This window comes from Oryctolagus cuniculus, chromosome 17 (assembly GCF_964237555.1).
Source record: "Oryctolagus cuniculus chromosome 17, mOryCun1.1, whole genome shotgun sequence".
In the NCBI taxonomy this organism is placed as follows: Eukaryota; Metazoa; Chordata; class Mammalia; order Lagomorpha; family Leporidae; genus Oryctolagus; species Oryctolagus cuniculus.
Genome location: NC_091448.1, coordinates 49270923 through 49291309, shown reverse-complemented (window position 1 = coordinate 49291309; position 20387 = coordinate 49270923). Strand labels below are relative to the sequence as shown.

General features: G+C 46.0%; 1 protein-coding gene across 6 annotated transcripts in view; it reads left to right on the top strand.

Moving 5' to 3' along the window:
• The window catches only part of ZZEF1 (zinc finger ZZ-type and EF-hand domain containing 1), a 130189-nt gene that overhangs the window by 64500 nt on the left and 45302 nt on the right, over positions 1–20387 (top strand). For all 6 annotated transcript variants that reach the window (XM_070061242.1, XM_070061240.1, XM_070061244.1 and 3 more), the window contains exons 26-34: positions 758–998; positions 4602–4681; positions 6704–6797; positions 8560–9028; positions 10107–10271; positions 13569–13688; positions 14326–14487; positions 16535–16664; positions 18654–18792. In XM_070061242.1, coding sequence (XP_069917343.1) covers positions 758–998; positions 4602–4681; positions 6704–6797; positions 8560–9028; positions 10107–10271; positions 13569–13688; positions 14326–14487; positions 16535–16664; positions 18654–18792 — 1600 coding nt within the window. The remainder of the gene's footprint in view (positions 1–757; positions 999–4601; positions 4682–6703; positions 6798–8559; positions 9029–10106; positions 10272–13568; positions 13689–14325; positions 14488–16534; positions 16665–18653; positions 18793–20387) is intronic.

The window sequence follows — 20387 nt, the reverse complement described above, 5'->3', positions numbered from 1 at the left end:
CTCCAGCATCCCTTTATCCCCACCCTGTTCTCACCCTTTCTGTCTGGTCAGCTGCAAACCCTTGGGGTTCTTCCTGGGGATGCTTATCTCTGTCCTTTCTGCTGTCTCCATCGTTATCAAGGCCCTCATCTTGCACCTGCATTATTGCATTGGTACCTACCAAGTTTTGTAAAATCGCTGCGTTATCTTGTCATTCCACTGCCAAGCACCATTAATGGCTCCCTGTTGCCCACAGGGTGAAGTGTAATGTCCTCAGTGTGCAGTCAAGGCTCCCTGCAGCCTCCTTTCACCTTCCTTATCTGACTCTAGTTCCCACCACTCCCCCGCTGAGACTCCAGGCCAGGTCAGTCTCCCCACTGACTCTCCACCTCCGCTAAGGGTTATGTTCCTTGGGCCACACCTGTCCCTGGCTCAGGGTCCAGCCCAGAGCCCATATCTTCCAGGGAGGCTTTTTGGAATTACTTTGACCTGCCAGGACCTCTCTCTGTTGAATTTTCAGTACCCAGTGTTCCTTCTAGGCATTTGGCACTGGGTAATCATTTGCTTGATGGTAGTACTAATTTTAATGCTTTTAATGTTTTATTTATGTTGAATTTTTTAAAACCCATTTTTCTGTCTGGTCTCCCTAAAATAAATTTAAATTTTCCAAGAGTATGTACCATGTTTTATACTTCTGCTTTTGCCTAGTAGAGGCTCAGTAAGTTTTATTTTTTGAATGAATGTATTAAATGTGATGTTTGTTTGTTTTGGTTCCCAGGTTAAGAACATCCCTGATGATCCCTGTCGCCGTTTTCTCCTTGATTTTGCCCAGTCAGAGCCTGCTCAGAACTTCTGTGGGCCATATTCAGAACTTTTCAAAGGATTCACACAGGCATGTAGAAAACAGGCCCCAAAGACAGATATAGTTGCTGGTTCCACTATTGATCAAGCTGTGAACGCCACCTTTGCTGCTCTGGTGTATCGCACTCCAGATTTATATGAGAAGCTGCAAAAATATGGTAACTTATATTACAGGGAATATTTTTGATCTGAAGGCTAATTGCTAAGTTTTAAGGAAGCCTGTTTTTAGTGAAAATTTAAAATATAAACACATTTCTGCAACTATAAACTTCATCTTGTTAGTCATACTTTGCCAAGAGTCAAACAACTCATGGCTATTTATAGTTAACAGAGTGTAACTTGTGGCAAGTAATGTTGAGTTTCAGAATCAAGAATCAGCAGCTGGTTTGTCTTTATCTAGAGTTCTCACAGGAAACTGCCAAGAAATTTATTGGAAAGAAAATTTAGATTGGATTATAATCCCAGCTCAAAACTCGAGTTGTGCAGCTTCAGATTAATCAGACAATCTCCTGTGCCTATGACCTTATCTTACACAACTGATTTAGAGGTGGTTGGCTCTCACATTCTAAGAGTTTCCAATTAAAACTGCAGCTGTATGAGTTATTGACAGGCTAACAACCCAACAGGAAAACGCGAGTGTGAAGTAGGCATGCAGCTGCTTTGGCGCATCAGCCCTGGGAGGGGCCCTTTGTCCGTAGCCTGCTCTGTCCTCACCACTTCCTTTTCCTCCTGTCCCTCAGGCATACCATCTCTGTATTTACCACATGCATAGCCTGTCACCTCACAGGACCCACAGAGAGGGAGAGTCTCTATCTACCCTCATGCTCACTTAGGGGAAAAGCATTTCATACCCTACTTACAGATGAGGTGGGGCTTTCCCCCAGCACTTTGGCAAGGGATGTGTTCCTTATACAATGTGGATAAATAAGTGAGGACAGATACTCCTTCCATCAGAGGGGGTAATTGCCAACCGTGTTATTATTATTATTATTATTATTATTGATATTGTTATCATTGCCACCCATTGTACTCAGTCCTGTAGAGTTCATGTTGTGGAGTATTTATTTCCTGATTACTAAAATCGCTATTACTCCCTCAAATCTTACTATCTCCTTTAAAAATGTACTCAAATAAAGGAAGCTACACTGAGGCATGAGTGATTTATGGAAACAAATGGCATAAGAGAAGAGTATATCTTTGCTGAGGAATGGAGTGGGGAAGGTAACCTGTATGGTTTTATGGAAGGGCAAAATCTTTATGCACTTTGTAATCAAATTAGAATAAGAAGGCCCCACGCTTTGTTATTTGAGGGAGTTCCCAGTAGAGTGATAAAAGCCTTGTGGGTAAAAAGCTGGGAAACAAGGCTTCCTGCTAGGGGAGAGGTCGACCACATTCGTACCTCACACCTGTTTGCAGTGGAGAAGCCTACAACCAGAGGGGGAGCTAGAAACATCTCCCTGTGTGTTGGCCGTTTCCTGAACGCCTGACGGTTTGTGCGAGGGAGGCATAGTTCGTCTCAGCTCTTTTTGTGGCGACCTTTATGATATAGATAACAAACATGAGGACCACTTGTGCGTTCTCTAAGACTGCACTACATTGAGAAAAGACTTCGTCTAGCTGATTTACTCACCTTTATCCAAACATTGGAGTATTTCCAACCTGTGCAGGAAGTAGTTTTTCAGCCAGAGTGTAAGCTGCATGGGAGCGGGGACACTGGTGCCTGTTACAGAGCCCAGCACATTCTAGGTTTTGGAAAATATTTACTGAGTTATACTTCGATGTGTCAGAGAGTGTCACACTCTTCTAGGAAGTTTATGGTTTTTTTTTTAAAGATCTATTTTATTTATTTGAAAGGCAGAGTAACAGAGAGAGGGAGAGACAGAAAAAGAGACCTTTCATCTACTGGTTCAATCTCCAAACAGCCACAGCAGCCGGAGACAGGCCAGGCTGAAGCCAGGAGCGTGCAACTCCAGCAGGGTCTCCCATGGCAGGCTCCCAACTACTTGGGCCATCTTCTGCTGCCTTCTCAGGCACATTAACAAGGAGCTGAGTCAGAAGTGGAGCAGGCAAGACTCATATGGAATGCTGGCACAGAGGTGGTATCACAGTGCCAGCCCCAGGATATTTTATTTTTTTAATTAAAAAAAATTTTTTTAAAGATTTATTTGAAAGTCAGAATTACACAGAGAGAGGAGAGGCAGAGAGAGAGGTCTTCCGTTTGATGTTTCACTTCCCAGATGGCCACAACAGCCAGAGCTGTGCCAATCCGAAGCCAGGAGCCAGGAGCCTCTTCCGGGTCTCCCACGTGTGCAGGGGTCCAAGGACTTGGGCCATCTTCCACTGCTTTCCCAGGCCATAGCAGAGAGCTGGGTTGGAAAAGAAGCAGCCGGGAGTAGAACCGGCGCCCATATGGGATGCTAGTGCTTCAAGCCAGGGCATTAACCCGCTGCGCCACAGCGCTGGCCCCTATTTTTTTATTTTATAAAAAAATTCTTTTTATTTTATTTGACAGGGTTAGACAGTGAGAGAAAAAGACAGAGAGAAAGGTCTTCCATCTGTTGGTCACCCCCCAGATGGCCGCTACAGCCGGTGCTGCGCCCATCCAAAGCCAGGAGCTTCCTCCTGGTCTCCCACGCGGGTGCAGGGCCCAAGCACTTGGGCCATCCTTCACTGCCCTCCCGGGCCACAGCAGAGAGCTGGACTGGAAGAGGAGCAGCCGGGACTAGAACCCAGAGCCCATAAGGGATGCTGGCGCTGCCGGTGGAGGATTAACCAAGTGAGCCATGGCGCCGGCCACAGGATATTTTATTTTGAATGAAGAGGGAAGACAGGTTTCATAAGTCTTTATTTAAAAAAATGTTTTTCATTGTTCTGATTATAAAAATGATACGCATTCATGTAAGAACTTACAAAATACTACAGTTTCACCATTTAGCACTTCTTTTAGTATTGTCCTATGTATCCACAAGGCCTTTTACCTAAGAATATTTGTACATACACACACATACACTTAATATCCATCCATGTTTTCATATACTCCTTTTTTTTTAAGATTTATTTATTTGAAAGTCAGAATTACAGAGAGACAGACAGAGAGAGAGGGGTCCTCCATCTGCTGGTTCACTCTCCAAATGGCTACAACGGCAGAGCTGCGCCAATCCAAAGCAGGAGCCAGGAGCTTCTTCCAGATCTCCCACGTGGGTGCAGGGGCCCAAACACTTGGGCCATCTTCCACTGCTTCCCCAGGCCATAGCAGAGAGCTGGATCAGAAGTAGAGCAGCCAGGACTCAAACCAGCACCCAGAATGCCGGCACTGCAGGTGGTGGCTTTACCTGCTACGCCACAGCGCCAGACCTATCATATACTCTTTAAAAATAGGACCATTTTGTTTGTGCTATATGTAACTTGCCTTTTTTTACTCACTATACCATGAGCTCTTCTCTGTGTTGATAATATTTTACTCACTTTTAATACTTCTTTAAACTTTTAAAAAATATTTTGCTCTTTTAAGTATAATTTTCATTTCAGAAACTATTAGTCTGAAATAATTTAGTTTGAAGTAGCAGAGCCCATAAAGTTTTTAGTGGCTTAACTGATGATTTTTCTTTAGGCCTTTTTTTTTTTTTTTTAACCACCCCTGATATCTGAGTGTCAGGAGGACTTTTCTGAACTTTAGAAATGGGTGACACTTTGTGCCTATTGTGGCAGGGTTGAGTTGTGTTAACTGAATGCTATCTCCTCCTCTCTCCTTCTTTCCCCAGTAAACAGCGGGGGCAAGACAACTCTGAGTGAAGAATTTGCACAGGTGTATTCTTTGGCCGATGGGATTCGAATATGGATGGTAAGATTTTCCTTTGCATGTCATTTTGATATGTTCTGGGTTTTCCCACCATGATATCATGTAATTAAGGTAAGTAGCTCTGTTCTCAAGAATATAACTTCAGAGTTTTTTTTTTAAGAACTGAAGTTTAGTGACATGAATAGATGTAAAATTATTTAGAACCCTTGAGATAGTCATTTGGTGAGTGCTACAAATATTCAGAGTGAACAGGGTTCAATTGAGCCCTCTGTGGAACTCCTTAGATTGGTGGGGAGAAACACTGCCTTGCCACCAGGCAGCAACTGACAGTTGTAGGTGGAAAAGAGGCCTCTCCTGTGTGCGTTTGAGAAAAATGATTCTGCAGCATTGCTTGCAACAACAGTAACATTTAGGAGCCAAATGTTGGTTAGTGGGAAAATGGATAAGAAATTATAATAATATACAATGCTAATATACTATAGCTGTGTCACAGTGAAATAGAGCTACATGTGTCATCAGCATGAATGACCCACAAACCTGATGAGCAAAAGGAAAGTACCTTGTGGGAGAATGCATAAGTATGGTGCTGTGTAAAGCTTAAGCACAGAACAGGTCTATATGTTACACATACAAATCTGTAGCAGAATTATGCACGGGGATGGTAAACACCAAGTTCAGGAGAACTGTGTTTCTTTCTAAGGCATGGAGATGGATACCTATATGTTAGTATTGTTCTTTATATATTTACATGTGTCTCAAATATTGTATAGTAATTGGGGGCAAAAACCTTTGACTGATTAGAGGATGGATAATGAAACTGGAAGTAGAAGTAATGACAATAGTTAGATGGGGTGGCTTCTGCAGTTTAGGAGATGAGGAATCAGTTTTGTGGTTGTTATCTTTGATCATTGAGTGGTTAACAGGAAGGAGGGACTTAGTCCCCAGGCCCCTGGTGAGTGACTTTTAGGTGGTAGAAACACTGATCAGGATAAGTGGTCTTGGATTTAGGAGTGAGGAAGTGAGTTCAGTCTTGGACATGTTGAATGTGCGGGTGTCTAGGTTATCTGAGACAGCTAAATGAGGAATTTAATAAATGGAAGAATCTAAATGGCTGATACTTAATAGACATATCAAGGCACAGATAAAGATAAGTTCAAAGCCTGTAGTTAAAAGATATGTATGAGTTTATCTAGGAACAGCCAGCCTTGGACAGGCTCTGTGGTGAATAGAGCATACTTGGTGCCAATGTGTACAGGTTCCATAGAGACCAAAATGAAGAGAGGACTTCTCAAAAGAGACTGAAAGCCATATCTTCAGCATGGTAGGAGGAACATCTGAGGAATGTGTCAACAGAGATATCCAAGCAAAAGTAGTGGCTTAAAGAAAAAGTGTTTCCAGTAACATCAGCTACCACAGACAGTTCAAGTCAAAGGGGCTGCCAGCTGACAAGGCACATTGTAGGTTGAGCTTCTGGGTTAGCATTGGACAAACAGCTGGGTAAGATGCCCACGTTCTCCCCAGAACCTTGGCCCCTACGGGGTCCCATGTTGCCTCCTGTCTGAGCTGTCAGCATCGCCGTGCCCATTGCCTGAGCTGTTCCTGAGAGCACTGTTCTCTGCCTGGAAGTCTCAGCATCACTTAGAGGTGTCCGCTCATTCAGGTAGAGTAGAGATGAAATTGTGACCCAACTCCATAGCAAGCTAGGTGTGTGACCCGCGCAAGCCCTCTTCCTTCCCTAGACCTCAGCTTCTTTATGTGTAGTAGGTGGGCTTTGGCTGAAGGACCCCGGCATCAGTGTTCTGGGATTATTTAAATAATCAAGTCATAGGTATGAAACCCTCCCAAGTAACACTTAGTTGAAAAGAAGGTAATTTTGCACGATTAGACAGCTGCAGAGCCTGTTCCAGGACAATCAGTAGCTCAGTCCTGTGTCCTCAGCTGCTGGGCCATAGCTGTAAAGCACTCCATGACCTCAGTGCTGTGCACTTTTGAAGTGGTTCGCTGTGACTGCCCTTGTAGCCCTGTCAGGACAGCATAATCATGTGGCTCAAATCCTCCCCTCAGTTAGAAATGAAGCAGAAGTCTCTGATGAGCCTGGGCAATGAGACAGAAGAACAACGTGGCTCAGAAGCGGCTGAAGCAAACCCCGAGATCCTGGGTGAGTGTGCCCGTGTCCCCTGTCCCGCCAGCCCTTCGTTTCCATTGCAGGACCAGCAACTTGCCTTTTGGATACTTTGGTTGAGGTTGTGTTGATCTAGAGAACGTAATACAGGTGCCAAGTATAGTTTCCAAAGTCTTATCACAGAGAAGATGTCAGAAAGGAGTAACACACTCCAAATGAGGCGTTTTTCTAACTACTTCTCTTAGGAGGTATCAGGTTGTTTTGTGTGTGTTTTTGTTTTTTGTTTTGTTTTGTTGACAGGCAGAGTGGACAGTGAGAGAGAGAGACAGAGAGAAAGTCTTCCTTTGCCGTTGGTTCACCCTCCAGTGGCCGCCACGGCCGGCGTGCTGCGGCCGGTGCACCGCGCTGATCCGAAGGCAGGAGCCGGGTGCCTCTCCTGGTCTCCCATGGGGTGCAGGGCCCAAGCACTTGGGCCATCCTCCACTGTACTCCCTGGCCACAGCAGAGAGCTGGCCTGCAAGAGGGGCAACCGGGACAGAATCCGGCACACCGACCGGGACTAGAACCTGGTGTGCCGGCGCTGCTAGGTGGAGGATTAGCCTAGTGAGCCGCGGCGCCGGCTTGTGTGTTTTTTTAAAGAAATTATTTTATTTATTTGAGAGACAGAATGTGGCAGAGAGAGAGAGAGAAGTATTCAATATTTTACTCCCCAAATGCCTCAACAGCTGGGGCTGGGCCAGATTGAAGCTAGGAACTTGGAATTCTACCCAGGTCTCCTCACTTGGGTGGCAGAACCCAAGTACTTGAGCCATCATTTGCTACCTCCCAGGGTGTGCGTTAGCAGGAAGCTGGAGTAGGGGGTTGACATGAGGCTTCACTGAAGCACTTTGATTTGGGATGCTGTGCCAAATTCTGCTCCCATCAGGTGCTTTTTGAGCTATATCTTGTTATGTTTTTTTTTTTTAAGATTCTTATTTATTTATTTAAAAGTCAGAGTTACACAGAGAGAGAAGAGGCGGGGGGGGGGGGGGAGGTCTTCCTTCCACTGGTTCATGCCCCAATTGGCCGCAATGGCTGGAGCTGCGCTGATCCAAAGCCAGGAGCCAGAAGCTTCTTTTGGGTCTTCCATGCAGGTGCAGGGGCCCAAGGACTTGGGCCATCTTCTGCTGCTTTCTCAGGCCATAGCAGAGAGCTGGATTCGAAGTGGAGCAGCTAGGTCTTGAACCAGCGCCCATATGGGATGCTGGGACTTCAGGCCAGGGTGTTAATCCACTGTGCCACAGCGCTGGCCCCAATCTTATGTTTTTAAAATGTGCTCACCCTGAATACTCAGTAAAATTAAAATTATCCTTAATTTTTTAAAATGATACCATAGTTTATATTGTTTTATAAAACCCTTATTTCTATTTAGAGAGATATACTAAAGTTTTTACAGATGAAATAATATGATTCCTTCATGGAAATTATTCAGGAAGTGGGGTGTTGGTGGGGAGTGAAACAAGATTGGCCATGACTTGATAATTATCACAGTTGGCTCCTTGTACTATTCTCTGTCTTGATGTTGGGAAATGTCCACATTAAAACTTTCCCAAAAATGTCCTGGTATTCCTGATGAGATATTGATTTATATGAGATAAGATTTGATTTGCTCTGTCAATAGATATAAACATATATTACTGTAATAGCAGAACTATTTATTGTCCTAAATTATGAAGCTTAGATTATTTTCTCTCGAGAAGTAGGCCATACATTTAGTTTTGACTTTTTTCCCATTGTTGTTCTTGTTTTGCGCATTTAGCAAAAGAGTGTGTTCAGAAGAGTCTTCTGTTACTAAAATTTTTGCCTACCGGCATACATTCTAAAGACAGCAGTGACAAACAAGTGGCTGTGGATGAACCGGACCATCTCCAGCCCCTTGATAAGCGCCCGCGGACCAGCTCTGTGGTGGAAGAGCATTTCCAAGCCTCAGCATCTCCCACTGAAGCGGCACCCGCCACTGCCGGAGAGCGGAGTCCTGGCGTGGATGTCCAGGCCAGGCTGTCACCTGGCAGCGGCCCTCCCGCTGCAGAAGGGTCCTGTGCCGCAGCCGAGGAGCCCTCATCACCGTCCACACCCACCCGGCGGCCTCCCTTCACCCGAGGGCGACTCCGGCTGCTCTCCTTTCGATCCATGGAGGAGGCCAGACCTGTGCCCACTGTGAAGGAGAAGTACCCTGTCCTGAAGGACGTCATGGACTTCATCAAAGACCAGTCCCTCTCGCAGGAGAGGTGAGCCCGTCATCACTGGCCCAGCTCCTCTCAAGCCTGGAGACCAGGCTGTGCACAGGCTTAATGCTCCTGCTGAAACAAGCAGATATTAGCTGAATCAAGTCTTGTTTTAAAATATTCAAGAAAAAAAAAAAAAAAAAAACGGGTGATTTATATCCCTTTAAAGGGAAATTTTATACATTATATGTTAAAAATATACTTAACATATAAAGTATGTATGTATAACGTGTATATTTATACATTATAATATTTAGACATTATACTATATGCAAGTATATCTCAATAATGTGCCATAAGTTTTTTTTGTTTTAAAGGAAGTCCTTCTTTTGGTAGCTGCTGCTTGCATATTTTTCTTATTCTAACCCTAGGAGAAATTTGGGATTTGATATTTTCTGGTAGAATCGCTTGTCCATGGGCAAATACTTCTCTGGAAGTGTTACTTCTTTTTTTTTAAAAGATTCATTTCTTTGAAAGTCAGAGTTACAGAGAGGGAGAGACAGAGAGAGGTCTTCCATCTGATGATTTACTCCCTAGATGGCTGCAGCGGCTGGGCTGGGTCAGGCTGAAGTGAGGAACTAGGAGCTTCATCTGGGTCTCCCATGTGGGTGGCAGGGGCCCAAGGACCTGGGCCATCTTCTACTGCTTTCCCAGGCCATAGCAGAGAGCTTGATAGGAAGTGGGGCAGCTGGGACTCCAGCCGGCAGCTATCATGGGATGCCAGCACTACAGGCGGCGGCTTTACCCGCTAACAGCTCTGGCCCTAGTATTGAATGTTTTAAGTTAGAATTCCCTGTCCTAATAATTAAGCTATTTCTGTGGGGAAGTAAGGATATCAAAATTGCTTTTTATGAATTAATTCTTTAAAATGGGTTGCTGGACTTAGGGACGACTGGTGTGAGCTGACAGAATGCGTGTGGAGTGATGACTGTGAGTGCTCTCCCTGTGTGCGGCTGCCGATCCCTCGCAGTGGTGTTTCGTTTTTGTGAATATGGCGTGAGAACTGGGCTGGAGGGTCTGTTTGCGCTCTGTCCCGGCTCAGGAGTTCTGTGCATGTTCCTGACTTGTGCTCTGTCTCCAGTGTTGTGCAGGTTCTTGCCTTGAAGAAAGCGCAAGCCCAGGGCATCCTTGAAGTCCTGAGGATAATTCAGTACTGTGCAGAGTCCCTTGGACAGCCCCATTGCTTTCATCCGCCATATATACTTTTCCTCTTGGAACTCCTGACCTGCCAGAAAGATTTCACCAAGTAAGTACAAGCGGTGTATCTGTAAGGAAGGCAGAGGCCATTGTAAAAAACAACGTAATTGTCTTCTCTGATAACACCACCATTTCCATGTAGCATGCAAATCCACATTTTCAGTTAATTCATCCCCTCATCCCAAGGACAAACAGGTTATATCCTTTTAGTCAGTACCAGAAACATGTTTACTCTTTTGACAAGTTTATCAGCTTTATGTTACCAGACAGTGTTTTGTATTCCTCACAAATCCATACGCATTTGGCTCTTGGAAGGTGGGAATAAAGTCATGCTCACTTTGGAGCAGCGACAGTAGTCCAGGCACCTCACACAATGGGTCTGACGTTTGTCCACAAGGATATTTTGTGAGTCTACCAGACCAGGTACTGTTCTGGGTGTCACACGTACAGTGATAGGCAGACAGGTCCCTGCTCTCATGGAGTTTGCACTGTATTCACAACAAAGAAAAACACAAGAAACAATATTAAATGTTAACTTTTTAAAATTTTTTAAAGATTTATTTCTTTTATTTGAAAGTCAGAGTTATACAGAGAGAGAAGGAAAGGCAGAGAGAGAGAAAGAGAGGTCTTCCATCCGATGGTTCATACCCCATTTGGCCATAACGGCTGGAGCTGCACTGATCTGAAGCCAGGAGCCAGGAGCTTCTTCTAGGTCTCCCACGAGGGTGCAGGGGCCCAAGGACTTAGGCCATCTTCTACTGCTTTCCCAGGCCACAGCAGATAGCTGGATCAAAAGTGGATCAGCCAGTACTCGAACCGGAGCCCATATGGGATGCCGGTGCTTCAGGCCAGGGCGTTAACCTGCTGTGCCACAGCGCCAATTCCTAAATGTTAACTTTTTAAAAAAAGATTTTTATTTTATTTATTTGAAAGGCAGAGTTAACAGAAAGGGGAAAGGAGAGACAATGGAGAAAGAAAGAGCTTCACTCCCTCAGTTGGCTACAATGCCCAGGACCAGGCCAGGCCAGAGCCAGGAGTTTGGAACTCCATCCCTATCTCCTACTGGGTGGCAGGGGCCCAGGTATTTGGGCCATTCTCTGCTGCTTTCCCAGAAGCATTAGCAGGGAACTGGTTCAGAAGTGGAGTATCTGGGACTCACACTGGCATCCAAAAAGGGTTACCGGTATTGCAGGCAACAACTTAACCTACTCTACCATAGTAACAGCCCCATAGTTTGGTTGGTTTTTTTGTTTTGTTGGATTTTTTTTGCAAGATTTATTTGTTTATTTGAAAAGCAGAGCTACAGAGAGAGAAGGAGACACAGAAAGATCTTCCATTCATTGGCTCACTCCCCTAGTGGCTGCAACGACTAGGGCCAGGTCAGGCCAAAGCTAGGAACCAGGAACTTCTGTGGGTCTCCCACATGGGTGCGGAAGCCCAAGGACTTGGTCCATATTCCACTGCTTTCCCAGGCACCTTAGCAGGAAGCTGGATTAGAAGTGGAGCAGCCAGAACTTGAAACAGCACCCATATGGGATGCCAGCACCACAGGCCATAACTTATCCTGCTGCACCACAGCTTAGCCCCCTATGTTTATTTTTTATTTCATCTGTTTGAAAGGCAGAGGGACAGAAAAGTAGAGAGAGGAAGAGAGAATCTTCCATTTACTTGTTTATTCCACAAATGCCCGTAACAGCAGGGTCTGAGCCAGGCCAAACCTAGGAGCTACCAAGATCTCCTACATGGGTAGCAGGTGTCTGATCTGCTACCCACAGAGTACACATTAATGAGAAGTTGAATTGGAATCTGAGACTTGAACCAGCACTCCTCTATGGGATTTGGCAGCTTTACCAGCTGCACCATGACACCTGACCTTGTGTGTGAATTTAAAGTGATACTAGACAGCATGGTTTCCCCAGCAACATTCAGTTGTTTGAATACAGGTGGAAGAAGAAAGAGGGAAGAGAGCTGGTGTTTGCTCAAGTGTGATTACGGTAGTGGGCCATGGAATCCAAGCTAAGAGAGCAAGGAGAAAGCACGGTGGGAGTAGTAGATGGTGACATGAGGCGGCCTCATGGGTAGGGACTCATTGGGATTGAGAAATGTTCTATTGGGAAGCACACGGCAGGTGAGGAGGGTGGGGTTTGCAGTTGGAGGAGGATGTTCTAAGTCAGTATTTCAGAGGTGATGCCATCACTGTGACGACAAGGTCAAGGCAGTGACCATCACACTCGAATGACTAAGGGGATGGAAGAGAAGATGATTGGAGGCAACAGTGGCCAAGAATTGAGAGAAAAGGGAATGAAGACATCATTCCCATGGATGTGGTGACAAGTATCAATGTAGAAAAGACAGTGAGCTGTGTGCTGATGTCATCAGTGAAGAATGATCGTGTGAGAGCATTAGATGAGGTAATTGAGGAAACTGCTTAGCACAGTGTCTGTCAAGTCATGGTTTGCTTATTAACAGAGATAGACAGTATCATCCCCAGACTTGTGTTGGCTAACTCTCTTAACTCAGTCAAATGGATGCACTTCCTGCTTTGTCCACTACTTGTTTTTTAGTGTGGTGGTTTTTTTTTTTTAAAGATTTATTTATTTATTTGAAAGGCAGAGTTACAGAGAGAGATCTTCCATCTGCTGGTTCACTCCCCAAATGGCCACAACAGCCAAGAGCTGAGCTGATCCAGAGCCTAGAGCTCCATCCAGGGCTCCCATGCAGGTGCAGGGGCCCAAGGACTTGAGCCATATTCTACTTCTTTCCCAGGCACATTAGCAGGGAGCTGGATCAGAAGTGGAGCAGCCGGGACTCCCCACAGGCAGCAGCTTTACCCGCTACGCCATAACACCAGCTCCTAAAGTGTGTTTACAGTTATTCATTTGTTTATTTTCATTTGAAAGACCCACTGAGAGTCAGAAATGAACAGATCTTCCATCTGCTGCTTTGCTTCCCAAATGTCCACAGTATCTAGGGCTGGCCCATGCTGAAGCCAGGAGCCCAGAAATCAACCCAGGTCTCCTACATGGGTGGAAAAGACCCCACTTGAGTCATCACTTGCCATCTCCCAGAGTTCATGTTAGCAGGAGGCTGGAAATGGAAGTGAACCTGAGACTTGAACCTAGTCACTCCAGTATGGGATTCAGACATCCCAAGTTGTGTCTTGTTTGCTATGCCAAATGCCCACCCCATTCATTACTTTCTAAAATTACTGTATTTGTGCTTACCTAACTTTCTGCACCACTGTCTTTAGCTTGCTTCCTCTTGATTCTTTTTCATGTAAGAAGTAGTGACTATCATAAGTAAAAGGTGTTCTGACAAGTACGTTGGTGATTTCTTCTGTTTCTAGTTATTTTGGACACTTGGAAGGCTGTGGTGCTGAGCTACACAAAGAAATTCGAGACACTTACTATCAACTTGTTCTGTTTTTGGTCAAAGCAATTAAAGGATTTAGTAGCATCAATGACAGGTACTGGGTAACTTTATGTTTTAGATATTGAATATATTTATTGAATACATAGAAAAGCACAAAAAGTATTGTAAAAATAACCTGGAATCTGACCTCCTAGAGTTAATCATAAACATTAGCTTATCAGTATATTTTCTCCCAGTGTTTTCTATCTGGCATGTACATTTTAAAGAGGGTGGGTGTGGGTTTATATAAGAATTTATAGCATATTATTTTCAGTTTTTGATGTATTGAGTACAGTTTTGAAACCTGCCACTTCCAGTCTTCTCCTTAGGAAGAGCAAGTGGGTTAGAGTAAACCTTAGGTCCAAAGGATCATCTGCAAATCTAAATTGTGTAACCTCGGCTTGTTTGGGGGTGCCCGACCTTGCTCTTGAGCAGGGGACTTTTACTACTGGGTCCTTTCCCACAAGGTGCCGTGTGGTAGTACTGGCAGGGTGCGAACCTTACAGAACTCATTTGTTCGGCTTTGGAAAATGTTTCCGTGGAGTCTGAGAAACTTGAAAGGAACCCAGACCAGCACTGCAGCATTCCCGCTGCTTTCCAGTTACACGCCAAGCAGACGCCTGCTCACAGGGCTCCCGTGGTCACGCTGATGACAGGCAGATTGGTGACTCTTGCCTTTGTGGCCTCTCTAGGTCTTTGCTGCCTGCCTTTTCCTGCGTTCAAACAGCCCTGCTTCATCTTTTGGATATGGGCTGGGAACCCAGTGATCTTGCCTTCTTTGTTGATATTCAGTTACCAGATCTCCTCATGAAAATGTCACAGGAGAACATAAGTGTCCATGACAGTGTGATCAGGTAAGAACGTCCTGCACTCCCACAGTAGGTGGTGAAATGCAGGAGGCATGGAGCCAGGGCTGAGGACGTAGACTCTAGGCTCACGTGGTGGGTGTCAGAGCCTGGCTTTGCCACGTACCAGCTGGGTGACTGGCAGGTAATTTAACCCCCGTGTGCCTAAGTTTACTTCTCTTTAAAGCTGGAGATAACTGTGGTACCACCTCCAAGGCTTTTGCTAAAGAACATGACAGTGAGTTGTAGTTGTAAATTTTTACAGCCAGATTTGGCACTTGGCAGTGCCACGTAAATTGGTGGTGGCGGCAATAGGAACTCTGAAGACATAGATCCCCTGCATTTTCGGACATCCTAGCCCAGCTTGCTAAATTGAAGAATCCTTTTCTGTATTTTCTGTGTTAAACTTATTTTTTTCTTAAGATTTATTTATTTATTTGAAAGGCAGAGTTATTGGGGGGGGGGCGGCGTAGTGGGTGATGGGACAGAGAGAGAGAGAGATCTTCCAGATGGCAGCAATGGCTGGAGCTGGGGTCCCACGTGGGTGCAGGGACCCAAAGACTTGGGCCATCCTCTGCTGCTTTCCAAGGCACATTACCAGGGAGTGGCGCAGCCAGGACTCGAACCAGTGCCAGTCTGGGATACCAGTGCCACAGTTACTGGCTTTACCCACTGTGCACAGCACCGACCCCTTCTGTTACACTTGTGTATGATGGTTGCTACTGTAACCTCTTGCACATTATAAGAACTTAGTTATTAGAAGAAAAGATTCAAATTTTTTTTCTTTCCCAGTTTCTAAAAATGTATTTATTTATTTCAGAGGTAGAGAGGGCTAGCTCCTGTCCTCTGATTCCCTCCCCAAATTCCTGTACCAGCCAGGGCTGATCCGTGCTGAACGCAGGTGCCAGGAACTCAATATGGGTCTTCCACATAGGGACCCAAGTAGTTGAGCCAATAGCTGCTACATCCCAGGGTGTGCATTAACAGGAAGCTGGAGTCAATAGCTAAGCCAGAACTCAAACCCAGGCATTCTGGGATACAAGTGTCTTAACAGCTTGGACAGACACCTGGCCCCTCTTTCCAGTTTTGACAACTATCTCTCCATCCCACTCAAGTCTTCTTATCTGTTAGCCATTTGTATGTGTAGAAAAGAAAGGAGTAGAGAGAATAGGAGAAGAAGAGCAAGTGTTAAGAGAAGAAGGGAATAAATGAGTCAGCACTGGGACAGTGTGTGCACTGTCATCGAGTTAAAGCCTTCTGCTTGTTTAGCTCCCCTTAGCCAGAGCTCTGCTGTGAGAAGGTGCTGTTGGCACAGAGAGGGGAATGGCACTGGGCGGTGAGGCATCAGCATGCTGGCTCTTCAGCCGTCAGTCTGCTCAGTGTTTTAAGGTTCATCTGCACCCATGTGATGCAGTCCTCCTTGAGGGTGGAACCTCCCCCTTCCTACCAGTCTCTCCTAGCAGCTAACTCAAAGCTACGTATGAGTTGGCCTAAAACCATTTTCTTAGAATGCACAAATGAATGCGGACTTGATGGTTGGTAAATATTTTGTACTTGCTGTCAAGCAAATCCTCTTGTGTTTAAAATTTTGGTTGCTACAGCAAACTGTAAAAGGAACCCCTGAGACTGTCGGCCTGAAGCCCTTTATTAGAAATGAGGAAACTGAGGACCTGGGCTAAATAATGTGTCAAGGGCTGGCAGCAGCATGTGATACAGCTGAAGGCACAGCATCTCCTGACTCCCTTCTCATGCCAATTCACTAGGATGTGCTGAGCATGTCCAGACAAACTTGTATAAAGATCACTTTGTTTGGCTCCTGTGCTTGGCGCATTGTTGGCTCACCCACCGCCAGTGGCTTCAAATGGGATTTTGCCATGTAGGTCCAGCCTTTCAAGCTCCAGTCCTTCCCCTTGGCTGTCTGCTTGGAAAGGGCTTCTCCCTTTTTATTGATCTAACAGACCATGGTCTTTTCCCCTCAGAAGTTTAAAACGTCCACTAACCAGCACTTAACTTACTGGGAAAGACTCGCTTTTCTCTCTTTATGTCCTTCTTTCAGCCAGTGGAGTGAAGAAGATGAACTTGCTGATGCCAAGCAGAATTCGGAATGGATGGATGAGTGTCAGGATGGCATGTTTGAGGCCTGGTATGAAAAAATAGCCCAGGAAGACCCAGAGAAGCAGAGGAAAGTAAGACCTCTTCACCAGTGTAATCGGAAATGATGTGCTAGGGTTTGCAGAGAGAATGCTAGGGGGCTGCCTCTGGGAGGGCTGCCAGGGGACCCGGAAGCCCCCAGAGTCTCCTCTCTTGTCTCTAGAGTCTGTTCTTTAGCCTGAGGAGCTGAGTTCTAATGTGACCACACCCGTAGCTTCCTCCCATACAGCTAGACTTGCAGAAAATGGGCTCATGGGGCTGATGTACAGTATTCTGTGGCAGTTTATTAATTTACAACAAGAACTAGAACAGCTGAAAGGCCTGAGTGTCCTTGCAGCAGCACTGTGGGAAGCCACATTTCAGCGAGGACTCTTGAGTGTGGCAGCTGCCTTATATGCCCAGAATCTGAAGTGCACAATTCAGACGTGGAAAGCACCAGGCTCAGACAGCCCACCGTGTCCTCGTCCATGTTAGGTGCAGTGTCTCACGGCCACATGTGCCAGGCTCTGCTGCCTCATGTTCATTCGTGTTCTAGGTACTAGGTGTCTCCTGTGTGCCAGCACCTGTGGTGCTTGCATGGGGCACGCCAGCTGGGCCTTGGGATTCTCTCCCTCCTGTGTGTTAATATGTCATTAGCAGCCATTCTGTAGTCCTAAGGCAACTCGGCCAGTAGGCACTGGTCTGCTTCTGTAAGATGACTTACTAATTTGGATCCCTTGTTTCCAGGCCCTAAAGATCAACTTTGCTGTAGCATTTAGGTGCCTCCCAGTGAAACAGTCTGTTTGCTCCTTAACTGTCTCCCCAGAGGGTGTTCCTTTTGAAGTCCTAGGAAGCAGTCCTTTGGGACGAGCTCACAGCATCCCCTGTATTTGCAAACACTGCCATTCTCCAGCAGAGCATGCAGGCCACAAACCTGGTGTGCTTGACTCTTCCCTTTTATTGACCCCATATCCAGTCTGTCCCCAAGAATCCTCACTTCTGCCTCTTTTAAACCCCTCAGGTCTGCCCACTTCTCAGCATGCCACTTTCGGCTCAGTCCCAGCCCTTATGGCCTACAGGTCACTTTGTCGGCTTCTGTCGTGGTCAGTCTCCCTGACTCTAGTCTTACCCCCTTCAGCCCATTCTTTGTTCAACAACCACAGGAACTTTTAGAACATTAAGATCTGAGCACATTCGTTTTCTATCTATAAACAGTTGGTAGCTCCCTAGACAAACTGTGTTCTACGTACAGAATTCTTACCAAATTCTTAAACCCTTGTCTTGCCCCTATTTTTTCCCTGTGGGACTTGCTATGCTTTCTCTCTGACATGTCCTCTGCCCTAGGCTCCACCCAGCTAATACATGTTTATTTCTTAGGTCTTGCTGAGGAGTTATCTCCTTTGGAAAATCTTCCTTGACCTTTCTCATCCACATTGATAGCCACCCTCTGCATTCTCTAAGTCTCCTCAATTTGCCCATCAAAGCACTTGTTTTTTTTTTTTTTTTTTTTTTTTTTTTTTTAAGATTTTATTTATTTATTTGAAAGGTGAGTTACAAAGAGGCAAAGGCAGAGGCAGAGAGAGAAAGAGAGGTCTTCCATCCTCTGGTTCACTCCCCAGATGGCTGCAATGGCCAGAGCTGCACCGATCTGAAGCCAGGAGCCAGGAGATTCTTCTGGGTCTCCCACGTGGGTGCAGAGGCCCAAGCACTTGGGCCATCTTCTACTGCTTTCCCAGGCCATAGCAGAGAGCTGGATTGGAAGTGGAACAGCCGGGACTTGAACCGACACCCATATGGGATGCCAGCATTGCAGGCAGCGGCTTTACCCATTACGCCACAGCACCGGCTGCCCATCAAAGCACTTTTCATCTTGCATGTTTGCTTGAGGAAGTTCCCAGCTAGACATTGAGCTCACTCAGGTTCATTCCCTAGTACCAAGTACAATGCCTGAAACATGTTAAGTACCTCATGAATGATTGACTCGATTAATGAGTGATGGCCCCACAGAGAGCCTGATGGTTAATTTTGTTTGTTTCACCTTACAGATGCACATGTTTATTGCTCGCTACTGTGACCTGCTGAACGTGGACATCTCTTGTGACGGGTGTGATGAGATTGCCCCCTGGCATCGCTACCGGTGCCTGCAATGCAGTGATATGGATCTCTGCAAAACTTGCTTCCTCGGTAATTGTCATGGATTGAGTATGTTGTATCCAGAAAGTAGTATCTGTTTCTGTTTTCTGTGATACTGCCACTGTAGTAAATAAAAGTACTGCTCCATTGCATTCTCTGTTGGCAAATAGGAACCTTATCTCCTCAACTAAGTGGTGAACTGCATGGCTGTTAGCTGATAGCCTTCCATCCTGCTGGGTGTGGGCACTTGATAAACTTAGGACCAATGAATGTGCATTAACTTGAGTTTCCAAGAAATAGCTTTAGCTTCGGAATCATGGGGTGTTTCTAAGTAGTGAAATGCACACCCAGAAAACAAAGCAAACCTCAAAGATGCTTTGATACACTTGATTGTAGGTGCTGAGGTGAAGCCGATCAACAGGAGTGAATGATTGCTCTTTGTGTGGATGGCCCAGCAGTAGACACCACTCCTTCCCTAGAAACATCTCCCACATAGCAGGGAGCCTGGTCATGCCCACAGAGTGTGTTCTGGTCCAAGAGTGTGTGTGCTGAGTCATAGATAAGGTACATGTGAACTTTTCTGGGAAAGTTGAGTGCTGCCTGGGAGGTGGGATGACAGCTGGTCTTCATGGAAAGCGAGAACTGGATGATGTGAAGGAAACGCTGAGGAGAGCATCACCATGGAGGGCAGAGCCAGCCCGGGACAGCAGTGAGCACCTCCAGTGAGCTGAGACAGACCCACTTGAATGTGCTGATTGAGGGCGGCCCTACGGTAGCAGGCTGAGGACTGTGAACAGTGTACAACAGTGAGGAGTGTTTCTCACGCAGGATGCTGACATGATCGGAGCTTGTGGGAGGAAAGCTGTTCTGTCTGTCTGAGAATTTCCTGTAGGAAATCCATTGTAGTACTCACAAGTGAAAGGCCACCACAAAACACACCAAACGCCAGAGTTAAAGGGAAGGTTTATTGTTGGGTGGGGGAACCCTACAGGCTAGAGGGGGAGAGCAAAACGAGGGCCAAAAAGGAGAGGGGTTGAGAGAGAGAGGTCAAGGGAATGTGTGTGCGGGAATCAGGTCCTGTTATAGCCTTGTAGGGGGTATGGAAGTGGGAGCAGTGAATCTCATTAGGGTGGGGGTGGAGCTGAGCTTGGGCCAAGCCAGAAACAGATACTCCTAGCAAGCCAGGTTGGGCTTAGGCCCAAAGCTTACTGTGCAAGATAGCACCCAAGGCCAGAGCCTAAGATGGCTTCCTGGGCTTAGATGGTGCCACAGATAAGATGGTTGTAGTAACAACAATGACAAGAGAGCCTACGCTAGATTTGCAGCAGTGGAAAGAGAAGTGGGTCAGCAGCATCTGTGATGGGGCCTAGAGACCCGCTGGACTCGAGTGAGGTGGAGACCATGGTGCCCTTTCTCCGTCCTGATGTTTTCTCTCTCTGTGGGTCTGCAGTTGTGCAGGTTGTTTTCATCTGTGATTCTGCACTGAAGAAGTGAGGGCACAAACCTGCTGGCTCCTCAGTGCTTGCTAACAGGAATATCCAGTGGATGCTGAGGGTTGGTCAGGGGTGGGGTCTTGAGAGAAGCTCACAAGGTGGCATGGGGACCGCAACAGCAGTCGTGGTGGGAACTTCAAGTTTATTTGATCA